The sequence below is a fragment of the Salmo salar genome, chromosome 12 (genome assembly GCF_965601325.2).
Source record: "Salmo salar chromosome 12, fSalSal1, whole genome shotgun sequence".
NCBI lineage: Eukaryota > Metazoa > Chordata > Actinopteri > Salmoniformes > Salmonidae > Salmo > Salmo salar.
Window position 1 is genome coordinate 25,760,818 of NC_138302.1, and position 15,911 is coordinate 25,776,728.

Below are 15,911 nucleotides of genomic sequence, written 5' to 3' on the forward strand. Positions count from 1 at the left end.
GTTTTTTTTAGGTGGACATTTTCATTTTTGATAAGATTTCACATTTTGCAGCGTTTTTCTATTTCTGTCACACAGGATAGCCTACTGTTACGGAAAGAGATGAAGAATACAATGTTGTCCTGCAGCACTGAATTTATTTTATTTATTGTCAACGCGCGCCATCTACTGGTGATGTCATAATACAAACGGGTCAATGTCGATTATTGCGTAAATTACTGGACTCAAATTTTCAGTTTCAAATACATTTTACATTGACTGCTATTCAAACCGCTTGTGTTGCTTGTATTTCTTGATGTATAGGTCTTATTTGTGACTTTGCCGTTTTCAGCCCAGTTATTGCCATTTTAGTTTAGTTTTCCGTAGAGAAAGCTTTTGTAACTGTTGTTACTGGTTTCCTGGTTACACTTTGGGGCAAATATGGATGATTTTACATCCATCCAAGGGTCTTCTTGGTTTAGCGTTACCTTGATTAGTATTGAATTAATGCTGTGCTCTACAGTAGCCAGTTACATCCATGTGTTCAAATGAATTGCCTGTTCGCTCTCAGCTCACTGGTTCCAGAGCTAATGATGGCCTGTCTTACAGAGAAAGCTCATCAGAGTTCCTCACTCTTCAGGAGCTAGGCATACTGCCAAACTACATCACTGTCAATCACATGAGAAAGCCTTCCTGAAAAAGTGAGTGAAACCTCAAGTTTCACAGACTCCAGTACAGTATGATACACACAAATATATAGACAGATGGATGGATAGGCCCACAGGGATAGACATCGAAACATAGATGGATGACATCACTTTCATTTAGCTTTAAATTGCTTTTTTTGTCCTTACATTTTATTTTACACAATTATAGTGTTGCATGTGACTTATGTACAGGCCTACTCTATGCTACTAGACTAAAGTCCATCGTGTCATAAACCACCTTACATTTTCAGGAAGCGTTAACGTGTACGTCTGTCTGCTTCTGCCCATGTCGTACTGTTAGCTATTGGAAACTGAGAACTATCAAAGTAATATAAATGTAAGTTTAACATAATTATTTTACGAGGCATTGTCGATTTAAAATGCATGTGTAATCACTATCAAATGTCATCTCTATCACCTGGGATTCCTGTGTTACTGTTCCTTCACTTCCTTGTTACTACGTACACTTCCCGATGTCCGTGACTATATGTGACGTTGCTCCCGTATCAACCATCAGCCCTTTCTGTTTCAGTCCACTAACCTGACAGTCACGTATTCTGAATGCAAATGTGTGGCATTCAGCATCTGTTGCTTGTTTCACATTGTCTCTTCTTTTTCGTCTGCAATTTGCGTCAGTATGAGTGGAGCTCTTGCAAAAACTACACCACTGTCTCCGTTCTTTGCGCTCTCCAGTAACGGTACATTCCCGGGCCTTGTGCCCTTTCTGGCCACAGTTGAAGCAGGTTATCTCGGTCCCTTTATCTCTCCCTCTTGGCCAGCTAACTTTAATGTTACTTGCCTTCATCACGTTGTCGTCAGTGGAAATGGCGCTAAACTTCTCTGTGCTTTCATAGCTCCTCAACTTGGTTTTGAACTTGCCAAAAGTTGTCGGCTCGTCACTCTGTGTTATGTGGATGGCAAACGGCTTAAATGATTCAGGCAAACCTTTCAGAATCATTGCAATCAACAGCCCGTCACTTAAAGTCTTCAGCATTTCTCAGTGCTGTAATAGCCGTCTCGGCACGAATGATATAGTCCGTAACACTTTCGTCAGCAGCTTTCTGAAGAGAAGTTAGTTCAGTGTAGAGGCTAATCACACGTGGCTTCCCTTTACCTGCATAATGTTCCCTCAATATCTTCAACGCTTTTCTCCCATCATCTGCTGCTTCTCTCATTAACAGGGAAAGACTTTTATCATCCAAAACCTGTATCAATTCGGCGTAGGCTTCTTCATTTTTCTCTCTGTCTTCTTCATCTTCATCCACGCTCAATATGGCGGCCTTTAGCCCAAGCAAACGCAAGTGCCCCAAAAACTTTGTCTCCCATAACTCGTAGTTTTTTTTCATATCCGTCGAAATATAATCTATTCCATCGGCTTCCATGTTCCCTCCTGGGCCCATAACCTGTTGGTGCTGACATCTTCAGGACAGGAATACCGGTTTACTTAACGGAGGAATAAACACACATGTTCATCATTGGTGTTTTAACCAGAACGGGGAAAATGCACTTTTTATTTATTTTCGCACATGCGCAGTCATACATCTCTCATAGGGCATGACTGTACCAGTGTAAGAACACAACTCAACAACATATTAGTCCACATGCCAACAAGGACAACCAACCGAATCAACAAAACAAATCAAAACCAGGTTGGCCAATTGGTATCAACGATGGAACCAAACCATCCCCTAGTAAGATATGCTACGAGAGGACATCAATGCATTATGTGCCAGTCTAGAATTCAGCCAACGTCAGATTGGTGATCTAAGGAAAGAGAACACGGCGCTGAAAGGTACTGTAGACTCTATTAATGGCAAGGTGGAGGTGGTGCAAAGGGAGAACAAACAACTTAAAGAAACCTTGCTTGATGTACAGTGTCGATCAATGCGGGACAATCTAATATTTTCAGGGATACCGGAGAATGACAACAGCAGAGGCTGTGAGGACACAGTCCGAGACTTTATGTCAACTCAACTAAAACTGCCCACTGATGTTGTGCGTAATGTCACTTTCTCCAGAGTCCATAGAAAAGGTAAGGCCACTGGAAATAGGCCACGGGCTATTATTGCATGTTTTGACAAATTTAAGCAAAAGGAAATGGCGAAGAACATGGGCAGAGAACTCAGAAACACTGATTTTGGAATGAATGATCACTTCCCCACCGAGATCAATGAAAGGAGGAAAAAAAAAAATCCCATCGTGAAGGAAAAGCGTTGCCTGAATCAACGAGTCTCCATGGTGATGGATAAACTTTATTTATATCAGCGGGCAATTGTATCGGGACTCTAGAGTAACTCCCTGGCTATTTTAATTTAATGTTCAAATTTGAGTTTGTGTGTTGTAGTGTATCATGACATCTTCAACTATAATGAATACATGCTCTATTGATCTTCACTTGACAAGGAAAGGGTTGCATATAGCTCAGGTTAATGTATGTAGCCTTCCTAACAAAATACATGAGGTTTTTAACTTGGTCAAGATAAATAATATTAATATATTGGCTTTGACCGAAACGCATTTAGATGCATCTGTAAATGATGGGCAAATTAACATTCATGGATATAGTCTATTGAGAAGGGACAGGAATAGGAATGGTGGAGGTATAGCACTGTACATTCAGAATCAGATACATTAAGGTCATCCCTTCTCTTAAAAGGTGTGTCAGGTAGAGGCTCTATGGGGTCAAGTACATCTGCCTCACCTGGCACCCATATTGGTAGGATGTGTGTATAGACCTCCTAGCTCTAAGGTGTCCTATCTGGATGACTTATGTACTGGGTTTGATCAGACCACAGATAGCAACAGAGGTATTTATCTTGGGTGATTTTAATATTAATTGGAAGGATCACAATAATTCGAATAGAACAAATTTGATGAGATATGCCAAGAACTGTGGTTTGAAACAAATGGTTAATGATACTACATCATCAATTAAGTTTGGTCATCGTTCAGACACGTGCATTGATCAGATTTTCTGTAATATACCATTGCAATGCTTAAAAGCCAGATCAATGCCAGTGGGCTGGACAGACCATAATATTGTGACCATAACCATGAACATGAAGGTTCCAAAGAAACCCCCTAGGATTGTGGTCAAGAGAAATTTTTAAACATTTAATCATGAGCTATTTCTAAATGATTTGGCTGCTGTACCCTGGGAGCTGATTTACCTAGAGGATGATTTAAATCACACTACAGAATGTTTTATTGATTTGCTCACTGAGGTAATGGACCATCATGCCCCTATAAGAAAGAGTACAGTTGGTGCTCGTCCATCTCCATGGATTGATGATGAACTGGATGAGGCTTTTTCTCAAAGAAATATGGCAAAGGTCTTAGCAGCCAAGTCAAAATTAGAAATTGATGAACAGAATTATAGAACATTACGTAATTATGCAGTTAAATTGAATCAAATGGAAAAAAAGTAGTTTTACAACAATGTTTTTATTGATTGTAAAAATGATTCTAAAAAGGTATGGAACACAGTTAAGGGCTTACTTGGTACATCTATCTCATCATGCCCATCTAGTGTGGAGGTTGACGGGAGAATAATAACAAAACCAGTTGATATTGCCAATCATTTTGCAGATTTTTTTACAAAGAAAATTAATTTACTGAGCAACAATGTAAACATACATTCTTCCAAACAAACTATTGTCCAATGGATTGATGATCATATTATGAGCAACAAGGTCTGCTCTTTTAGTCTGCAAACGGTGTCAGTGGAGGAGGTGTTAAACCAATTGAAGTAATTACCTAATGGTAAATCTACAGGTTATGATCTTATGGACAATGTTTTGCTTCGCTGTGCTGCTCCCCAGATTGCAGTTCCACTGAGATACTTATTTAATTGGTCACTGGAAAAGGGGATGTTTGCAAATGTATGGAAGCATGCGAAACTGTGTCCTATTCCGAAAGACTGCAACGAACCCATTTCTCCTGCCAATAGTCGACCAATTAGTCTACTCCCTACACTCAGTAAGATATTGGAGGGTATTGTGAGTAGACAAACATGGGAGTACATGGAAAAGAATGATCTGATTACAGCCAATCAGCATGCTTATCGCAAAAACCATTCCACTACTACTGCATTGGTTGACATGACTGACCAGTGGCTCAATGCTATGGATAATGGCAAGTTTGTGAGTGTACTATTTTTAGATTTCAGTGCAGCATTTGATTTAGTTGATCATGAAATAATTTTGACAAAATTAATGCATTATGGTTTTAAGGAGGCAGCATTGAATTGGGTACAGTCATATCTAACTGACAGGAAACAGTCCACCTATATCAATGGTTAATTTTCTTCCCCTCATGTGTTAAACTGTGGAATACCGCAGGGCAGCTGCCTTGGGCCAGTTCTTTATTTAATATATACCAACGACCTTCCCTATGCCTTAGCTGAAACTCAGGCTACTATATTTGCAGATGATACTACAATTTATGCAGCAAGACAATCGGTTCAACAGGTACAGCAAGCTTTACAAGGAGATTTGGAGAATATCAGGGAGTGGGTTTGCCAAAACAAACTTGTTTTAAACACCAAGAACACCAAAGTTATGTTGGTCTGTTCCACTAGGAAAAGGCCAAAACAGCATGGGATACAATTAAGTATGGGAAGTGTACTAATTGAAGAACTGGCAGAAACCAAACTATTGGGAGTGCAGCTAGACAACTGCTTATCATGGTCGTCTCAAATAACTAATCTATGTAAAAACAATATTAAAACAGCATGCATGATCAGAAGGATAGCTAAATATTTACCAGGAAAAATTCTTCAGCAAATAACACAAGCATTAATTGAGCGTCAGGTGAACTACTGTTCTGAGGTCTGGGGAAATGCATCATCAAGTGAAGTTAGGAGGCTGCAGATTGCACAGAACAAAGCAGCAAGGATTGTTTTACGGTGGAGATGTGGTTCTTCTGTTGCAGTCATGCACAATGTTCTTGGTTGGTCATCAATCGACAAGATAATTGAAAAAAACATGCTTATATTATTTCATAATATACATCATTTAAAACGGCCAAGTTCTATTCACAATGGTATTCAGTTGGTAAGAGACAGACATTCCGTAAATACTAGGAATAGATTGTCCACCATCTATGCGTTATCCAGACAGGAAAGAGAAATAGGCAAAATAACATTTCAATTTAGAGCAATAAAGAAATGGAATAAATTAACTGAGCAAACCAGAAACCTTTCAATATATAAATGTAAACATTATTTTATAACGATTTCAATATAATACATAGAAATGTTGTGGGACTATAGTAGATGAAGAATTAATATTTTTTAGAATGAGTATTTATTGGGTCATTATGTTAGTATATTATGTATGTTTGTAATAGTGTGTTATATGTGAAAATGTGTTCGTATTATAAATTGTGTTTTAATGTTTAAGGACTCTTGGAAGATTAGTCCAAATGGGGACTAAAAGAGATCCAAATCAAATAGTCATATTCTATAAATTGTGTATTATTGTGAATGGTATGGGACACTTTAAGTGTATAAACCATGGTAACCTGCACCATAACTTAACCTGCGTTAATATGTTTCAATGCAAGACAGCTAAAGAACAGCATGTGAGAGGAAACCTCTGAGTGACGACATTAAAACAAAGTTACTCACCTGTGCAATGGCGAGTGAACGCTCCCCAAATGTTTATGGTAAGTCAATTCCAGTTCAGCTTTCCTGAATGTTTAGCCTACATTTGGACGTCATTACTTTTTGATAATTCCTTGCTTTACACAGCATGTGTTTGAAACACATTGTGTTAGTTAGACTGTGTGCTAAGCTTGTGTCTGATTATTACCCTCCTGCTGCTTGGGAGAGTAGGAGCTGGGAAGAGTACAGTAGCCAAAACCATCCTGGGCAGAGATAACTTCCGGAGTGAAGGAGGCATGTGTGTGAAGAAGCAGGGTGAGCTGGCTGGAAGGACCATCACCGTGGTGGACACCCCGGGCTGGGACACTGTGATGTACACGTCCACACACATCAAACAAGATATTAAGAATAGTGTGACCCTATGTCCTCCAGGACCCCATGCTCTTCTTCTGGTGGTGCCCATGGGTGACCCGCTCTCCTCCGCAGAAAGAAAGGCAATTCAGTATCTCATGGAGCTATTGTCAGTAAGGGCATGGAAGTTTACCATGGTCTTGATTGTCAGTGAGGCTGAGGAGAAATGCACATCCATTGAACAGAATCAGATGATCGACAGAGCAAAAAGTATTCTAGCGAAATGTGGAGACAGACACCATCTCCTTGAGTGTGGGAATTCTCCTTCCCAGATTTCTGAGCTCCTGAAAAAGATAGACGCCATGGTAGCAGAAAACTGTGAAGAATTCTTAATCCCCCAAGTATACTATGAACTGATGGAGACTACAATGCCAAGAGAAGTGACCGAGCTGAGAAGGATGTATGAAGACAGAGGACAGGCTGAAACAGAAATACAAAACAGAGTTGAAGGAAAAGGAAGAAGAGCTGAAGAAGTATAGAGAAGAAGAGAAGCCTAAAGAAAGGTTGATGAAGAGGACAAGTAGCAGTCAACTACTTTCCCCCCAGTAGTAAGTATGATAAGTTTAAAATTGCTTCTAAAGTTAGTAATTTCCACTTTGACATTTCAGACTAGATTTGCCCTAACAAAAAATGTATCAACCACAACAGAACTGTCCTTTAAAAATAATCCACACAATAATTCACATTTCCTATTGCTGCAGGTTTATTTTCCTGCTGTAGCATACTGGCTCAAATTAAGATCCTACATCGGTAACTGTGATCTGATTCATGAACTGTCTGTGTGTGTGTGTGTGTGTGTGTGTGTGTTTGTTCTTTGAAGTAAGCACAGAGAAGCAGGACAGGTCGGTAATGGCTGACCATCAGAAGGTGGACCTACAGGCCGTCAAGCAAGGATACAGGGAAGAGGCCTTGTCTGTGGTGGGCCACTACGTCAAACCACTAATAGTGATTATGACTGCTGTAGTGGGGGCACTCAACAAAATTTAAGCGCAACGTTCTGGGACTTTTTTTGTGTTATGATAACATTTGCCGCAACCGAACAAATGTCCTGGGAATTTTCAGAGAAACAATTTTGGTTTGTTAGATGCCCTCTCTCTCTTGCCCTCTCTCTCTTGCCCTCTCTCTCTCTCGCCCTCTCTCTCTTGCCCTCTCTCTCTCTCTCTCTCTCTCTCTCTCTCTCTCTCTCTCTCTCTCTGTAACTGATGGTTGTTGTTGAGAGGTTTTTATTATTGTGTGGGGGTGAATGTCTGCACCCTTTGCGACCTGATGGATTGTGTTGATCTGAGTCCTACTATACTATTACTATACTATTTTCTGGTGTAGTCATGTTATCCAGTAGCTGTAGATATATATCAGTAGTAGAATCATTCTGTACAAACAGCAAGGGAATTTACTCAAACGAAAGGGCAGTTTGCTCTGGATTTACTCTGACAGCCGCAGAAGAGAAGGATAGTAGCAGACTTGAGAACTTCGGAAGACATTAATCATTTTCTTCTCAGCTTTTTAAATGATCACTTTTCAAGGATTTCACAGAGACACATTTAACATACAGCACAGTAGGCTTGAGCATGAATGCATATATTTCAGTGAATTAAATAAACAAATGTGAGATGCCATATACTCTTTTGCAATATAAAAAAGGTGATACATTGTAAGGATGAATTCAAAACGGTTCTCTTTTCATATTGTACTTTATTTCAAATATGTATCACCACAGAATTTCCTCTGTTGACCCACAGTTTTCTCATACTGTATTTGTTCACTCAAAAGTCTGCCCTGAGGCACTCACTAAACCCACCTTATTACAGTGCACCTCACACTGGTACCCAGCTAACCAGCAGATTTTTGCACTGAACATTCTATTCTATATTTAATTCATCTTTAACATGATTTATTGAGCTATAAATGTTTTTATTTTTGTTATTTCTGATATGAAAAACCAAAAACACAAATCCTAGTATAGACGCCTATGTGTCTTTGTTTGAATGTTTTCTCTAAATTAAATGTTTTCATATTATGATTGTTTAAATTAACACATTTGCTCACAATATGTTACAGACGTGTTTAATGTGTTATATGTACACCTTTTATTCGAATACTTATGAAATGCACATTGTTATATTTGGTAACACTTATTTTCCATCGACTCCAACACCATTCAATGCAATGTGGGTGGAGCTATGTCTACATAAGGGTGCTAATAAAAAAAACTCACAAAAGCTCTGAGGAAGGCCGTGAGGTCGTTACGTAAAGCTTATTAAAGAGTAGTGATACTAGCAAGAGCATTGTGCGGGTTTCTCCTTTTTTCTCATCTGACAATATGTTTAAAAACATTATATACATAATCAGATTTTTTTTTAAAGAAAATATACTCTAACCAAAAATGTAGCAGAACACATGTGCAGCTTGCTCCTCATATTGCACGGCAACATCATTCTTGATCTTGAACTTCTGTTGGTCATACTATTATTCCAATTCATGCTCAAACCTGTATGATAATCCAAAATAAATCTTTTCACCTTTCGATCCGTGCAGGTGCCAATCTCGAGCACAGGATCGTAGCGCACTGGTGTAATGAGGACAAAACAAAGAAACATGGCACACAAGGAAGAGGCCGACAGCAGGCCATAAACAGCAACCACTGGTAAGAAGATATATAGGGGGTGAAATTAGATTGAAACGGCTGAGTCTGGGGGTCATAGTGGGGGGTCAAAACATAGCTGAGTCTAGGGGGTCATAGTGGGGGGTCGAAACATAGCTGAGTCTGGGGGTCATAGTGGGGGGTCAAAACATGGCTGAGTCTGGGGGTCATAGTGGGGGGTCAACATGGAAACCTGGATTGAAGAGGCGGGGAAGCTACGGGTTGCTCCCCCTAAATGTGCATATGAATGAATGACACTAGCTAAATACAGAGGTAACTTTACAATAAATCCCAACTAATGTGGCTTGGGGCAACTCCCTGAGCTCTGCATACAAATGTTGTTCTGTTGAAACAGCCCAATAATGATGGATGAGTATTGCAATCAATCAATCAAATTATATTTTATTACTTTTTATAAAGTCATTTTTACATCAGCAGTAGTCACACGGTGCTTTACAGATGCCCAGTCTAAAACCCCAAAGAGCATGCAATGCAGAAGCACAGTGGGCAGAAAACCAGGCTGAGGGTTGCCAGTCCTATTCTGGCTGTACCATTATTAACTTAATTTATATTAATAGAGTAGTTTCTGTATTCATGTATGTTTTAAGTGACTGAAGATGCAGAAGACACGAGGAACAGGTTCTAAACAGAACCAGGAACTACATGAGCTGAAAGCAGACCTAAACAGAACCAGGAACTACATCAGCTGAAAGCAGACCTAAACAGAACCAGGAACTACATCAGCTGAAAGCAGAGGTGGACATGCAGAAGCAATATGAGCTGAAAGCAGAGGTGGACAGTGGTGTGCAGAAGGAGACGAAAGTAAATATTAGCAAAAAGTCACATTTATGCAGAATATTTCCGTTTTTTGTAAATATTTAATCCTGAAGTTCCTGTTGTCTATATTTTTATTCTGCACATTTTACAGTGGAGACTGGTGTTGTATAGCATTGGAAAAACTCAGTTGGCTTTGCACAGTGCACATTATGGGCTTTGTGCATTTTTTAACATTTAAGATAAAAATCCTATTCTATTATAAAGGTTCATTGAATAATAAAGATATAATCTTTCAATTATCGTCTGCTTGAGATCTGTGTACTGGACTGTAATACAGTGGCCAATAAGCTCCACCTGAACATGGCGTCTTCTGCTCTGATTTAGGGGGCGTTCCCATTTTATGCAGAATTCAGTACGGCGCTATGTCACTTGACGTTTCGGATTTTACGCACTAAACCCCTCTGCTGGTTTCACCAGTATTATGCTCTTGCTTTACATTAATTTAGCCTTATTTAGTGAAATTCGTTGATATTTTGTCAAAATATAATTGAATTGCAATGTATGTTACATTCGAAATGCGATAGGCCTATGTGTAAGTGAGAGATTATACCAAATGGGATTTTCAGACAGAAGACGGCGAAGACCCCATCCGTCAACTGCTTGATATCGACCTCGTTCCATTTGTCATATTCTATTCAAGGTTCTGTATTCTGATGTCGACAACATGAGAAAGGCATTCATAAAACACGTCAAAAGGTTTCCGTGGCTTACCAACGTAACCCTCTACGGTTGCCTGTTTGCCGGTGGGGATTTCGTCCACCAGTTGTTCTCGCGCAATGACAAAATGGACTGGAGGCACACACGCAATGTGGCAGTGGTCGCTTTCAGTTTCCATGGCAACTTTAACTTCTTCTGGATGCGGTTTTTGGAGCGTAGATTTCCCGGGAATTCGGTGAGGATGGTTGTGCGTAAACTTTTCTTGGACCAGACCACAGCCGCTCCTCTGGCCACTAGTGTATTCTACACAGGTTAGTCAGAACGATCGTGAACACTCATTGACAAACAATTCCGCATAGCTTAGCCTATGTGATATATTCTTGACAGTTAATTGTTCACTTCCAGCACGTGTTCTAGGCCCTTTCTGTGAATATGTAACAATTGGACCTTAAACGGTTCATTCTGTAATTGGTCATCTATTCGCAAAGTTCACTCTATCTGTCTGTGTGTAGGCCTAACTGAGGTCACGTGAAAGACTTGAACAGATGTGAGCTCCATATATGACCTATCTGATATTTAAAACCTACTAATGTTGGTTTCAACCAAATAAAGTAGCCATTCAAGTCAATTGTTGTCTCTAAATGTAGGCTAATAGATATTTGACCAAACACACTGAGCTGTGTTCTCCCTTAGGGGTGAGTTTCTTGGAGGGCAAAGAGGACATTTTCCAGGACTGGAGGGAGAAGTTCCTGAATACATATAAGGTGAGTCTATAGTCTGAAGGGAAATTCCAATCATGCCTGCCGTTATAGGGTCCTGTTTTACTGGTCAGGTCAGTCAGTTGGTTAGGAAATACCCTGGCGCTACTCAGTAGTGATGCGCAGGTTGACTCATAACCCGCAGTGCCGGCTATGTTATGCGTGATGATTGTGAGGAGCTATACAAATTCGATAGTCACAAGACGGGGACTTTAAATAGGGAAGTTCAAGGGAACTATAGCCTGCTGTTCAGCTGGGTTAAATGGAAGCTGAACTCGGGGCGGCAGGTAGCCTAGTGGTTAGAGCATTGGACTAGTAACTGAAAGGTTGGAAACTCGAATCCCCGAGCTGACAAGGTAAACATCTGTCGTTCTGCCCCTGAACGAGGCAGTTAACCCACTATTCCTAGGCCGTCATTGAAAATATGAATTTGTTCTCAACTGACTTGCCTGGTTAAATAAAGGTTAAAAAAAAATAATAATCTGGAGGTCTATAACCTCCAATGGTTGAAAAAGTACCCAGTTGTCATACTTGAGTAAAAATCTACTTGAGTAAAAGTATTTGGTTTAGAATATACTTAAGTATCAAAGTAAATGTAATTACTTAAGTATCAAAATAAAGTATAAATCCTTTCAAATTCATTTTAATAAGCAAACCAGATAGCACCATTTTCTTCTTTTTTTTATGTACAGATAACCAGAGGCACATTCCAACATAATTTACAAACAAAGCATATGTGTTTAGTGAGTCCGCCAGATCAGAGGCAGTAGGGATGACCAGGGATGTTCTGTTGACAAGTGCGTGAATTTGACAATTTTCCTGTCCTGCTAAGCATTCAAAATGTAACTATTACTTTTGAGTGTCAAGGAAAATTTATGGTGAAAAAATACATTATTTTCTGTAGGAATGTAGTGAAGTAAAAGTGAAAGTAGTCAAAAATATGTAAAGTACAGATGCCCCAAAAAACTACATAAGTACTACTTTCAAGTATTTTTACACCACTGATAACCTTTCACATAGCCTTAATATTAACTACTGCAGAGTAATATTTTCTTGCAGTAAAATAATACACCAAATGTAGGCAAAATGTTCACTTGGGAACAGGAGTCGAGAAATATGATTTATTTTTTTCAGCATCTTGAGAGATTGAGAATGCTCAGTTAGATATCATCTGTAGAGGTGGTAAAATCTTAGTATTTCAACCACATAAAATATGCAAGCCTAACTGAAATCTTATCAGAAACATGTTGGGTCGTTCTCACAGCTTTCTATTTCCTTACAACCAGTCAACTGGTGCCATTTGGACTTTTCGCACAGAAAATCTTTCCCATTTAGTTTTTTGCGTTTTCTCCCAGGTCCCTAAACATCTTTGCTCTGTGAAAGAAGATGACAGAGAAAACTTTACCGATGTCAACTAGATTGAAGCATTCATTCTATCGATTTATGACATTCTGGTGAGCAAGGATTTATTTAGTCTTCTAGGGCAACATATAATGACAGAAGAGAAGCTGAATGTATCTAATTATAGACAAGTTGACTAACAAATAGCCTACCAAAATGTCGAAAATTATAAGCAGAAACATATCTAAACCATGCAACAAAAAAATCCTGCACAAACTGTCCAAAAATAGTTTCCGCCATATTTGACTGTAGCCTAAAATGCATTTTCTATATTTGCGTGTTAGATTTTCACTTTATCACATATAGTCAGCCCTCCTTCTTTTTTTTTCATAATTTTTTGGGGGGGAGTGGAGGTACTTTTCACCCCTTTTTCTCCCAAATTTCGTGATATCCAATTGATAGCTACAGTCTTGTCCCATCGCGGCAACTCCCATATGGACTCGGGAGAGGCGACGGTCGAGAGCCATGCGTCCTCTGAAACAAGACCCCGCCAACCCGACCTGCTTCTTGACACACTGCTCACTTAACCCGGAAGCCAGCTGCACCAATGTGTCGGAGGAAACACCGTACAGCTGGCGACCAAAGTCAGTGTGCATGCGCCCAGCCCACCAGAAGGAGTCGCTAGAGCGCGATGGGACAAGGACTTTCCAGCCGCCAACCCTCCCCTAACCCGGACGACGCTGGGCCAATTGTGCACTGCCTCATAGGTCTCCTGGTCACAGCCAGCTGGATCTGTAGTGACGCGATGCAGTGCCTTTGGGCTGTCTAAAAACAGGCCAAAGTCTAAAAACATGGACAAAGTCTGATCTTGTAATGGTTGCTATGCTTTTCTCTTGCAGACTGGACTCATGTTCTGGCCATTCATGCAAGTAAATTACTGTCTTTGTATAATCATATCTTAGTCTATATGTAAGCCTTGAACAATGCACATCCTGTCCACCCAGTACCACTAACTTGAACAATGTCAATCATTATGGTTTCATGATATATTTACTCTATCCCATGAACATTTACAAATGTACAATGAACAAAACTTTGCTCTCTCACCTACCTCCCACTCTTCCTCCTCTCCTCTCCTCTCATCTCTTGCTTCCCCTCTCTCCAAGTTCCTGAACTTTTCCATGGTGCCTCTGTACATGCGGACCACCTTCACAGGGTGCTGTGCCTTCGTCTGGGCCACCTTCCTGTGTTTCTCACGTCAGAGTGGGGACGGCACGGCTAACGCCGCCCTCGCATGGATGTTTACTCCAAAACAGGATACGACGACAGAGCCTGAAGCGGAGAAACTAGGGCCCAAAGTGGACCAGACAGGGCCAAAAGTGGACCAGACAGGGCCCAAACCTGACACAGAAGGACCCAAACCAGAGAACCCAAGCCCCAAAGAGGAGACAAACACCCACCGTTAAGCAGGACGACCAAGCACGAACAGAGGTGGAGGCTAGTTTGAACAAGGGAGCACAAACTGACACAACACCTAGCCAGGAGACGGGACCACAGACAAGCACTGACTCAAAATGAATCGCTGGCAGATTCTAGTTCTATAGAACCTTCAGATAAGAATACTGTCTATTTATGAATCTTATATCTCAAAATGTTCTCATCTTGAAATGTTCAATTCCAATGTGCTATGCTACTGCACAAGATATCGGCAGGGTGTAACGTATTACTATACAAAGGGGCTTTGTATTTATTGAAATTGTTATTGATAACAATTGGATCCAGCATTCTTGAACAAACCATACTTGAACATAGAAGTGCTTGTACTACTGTACCTATTTTGATCTCCCCCTTTCTCCATCTCTCTCTCTATCTCTCTCTCTCCCCTCTTGACAGACAACTTGTAAAATCAGTGTGTTGTACAATGTTGGCTATTTTAAATGTTCTGCTCTTATCTCTGAAGTCTGAAGGAATGAGTATGCATTTCCAATTAGCATTGACTTACAGTGATACACGAATCTTGTTATTTATTTGTTTGCAATATTTCCTATCTCCTGTCAAACATCACATATTTCTGACAACATTAATAATTTATCCAATCTATAGAAGTAGATACATATGTTAACACTATTTACAATAGTTGATAATCAATGCTCGATATAGATTTTTGCTTGATATTATTATCCGTTAAAAAATGTTTGAAAAGATTTTCCATTGCACGTCCTGAATGAACATAACTCTGAAGTGGCTCCTACGCAGATGATATTCACATCACAGATCTGCTTCCCCTCAGAATCTGCTTCCCCAAGCAGACATCTGTGCCCACCCTCCTCCTCCTCCTCCTCCTCCTTCTCCTCCTCCTCCTTCTGTCAAGGCTCTCATTATTGATAAACAGATGTTCAGGGTATTGATTAGGCATTTGTTTTAATGCAATTAGTGGGATTACACTGGGTTAATTAGAATCTGTGTCTGGCTTGGCTCTGACAGTGATGACAGTGGAGCTACGTTGATAGGGGAGCCTGGTATTTCTTTTAATAGTGATTGTGGGAACTGGGGAGGATCAAATTGTACTGAATGTCTTAATAACTGGGATTACAGTAGATATTGTGTGGAGAACGCTGAAACTACTGCTGTTGTTATGATATATATTATATTTCCTATCATGTCTGTACATGATCCAACTAGTACATAATGTTTAGCAGGGCAGTATGTACCTGTCGGTACTATAGGGCTATATTCAATTGTTTTTATCTGTGGGATCAATCTAAAAACATATCTGTATTTCTACTAGTACACAATTGTTATACATTGTAATACGATTAATATGATATTTCACTAAATATTTCGAATGTAGGCCTATTGAGGCACATCAATCCAAGTCTATTGAGAGACTAACCTTGCCTCAGATTAAATATATTTATTATTGTCTATTAAAATAAAAACATCATCAATGCTGGTCTATTCTATTTTTTAATTAATCT

The 15,911-nt window shown here is 39.8% G+C and overlaps 1 protein-coding gene and 1 long non-coding RNA gene across 3 annotated transcripts; both read left to right on the forward strand.

Moving 5' to 3' along the window:
* The first annotated feature begins 122 nt into the window (after window positions 1-122).
* Window positions 123-10,375, forward strand: LOC106564578 (uncharacterized). The gene is made up of 4 exons (XR_014379667.1): window positions 123-6,350; window positions 6,520-7,247; window positions 7,520-9,343; window positions 9,949-10,375. It is a non-coding gene; the product is annotated as an uncharacterized LOC106564578 (long non-coding RNA).
* A 169-nt stretch (window positions 10,376-10,544) lies between these two features.
* Window positions 10,545-15,886, forward strand: LOC106564577 (mpv17-like protein). 2 transcript variants are annotated; one of them, XM_014130719.3, is made up of 4 exons: window positions 10,547-11,145; window positions 11,528-11,598; window positions 13,833-13,862; window positions 14,100-15,886. In XM_014130719.3, the coding sequence occupies exons 1-4, from the start codon at window positions 10,842-10,844 to the stop codon at window positions 14,397-14,399; spliced, it is 705 nt and encodes a 234-aa protein (XP_013986194.1). In that variant the 5' UTR covers window positions 10,547-10,841; the 3' UTR covers window positions 14,400-15,886. The 2 variants fall into 2 exon arrangements, with proteins under 2 accessions (XP_013986195.1, XP_013986194.1); XM_014130720.3 differs by lacking the exon at window positions 13,833-13,862 and having other exon boundaries at window positions 10,545-11,145.
* Window positions 15,887-15,911: the final 25 nt, after the last annotated feature.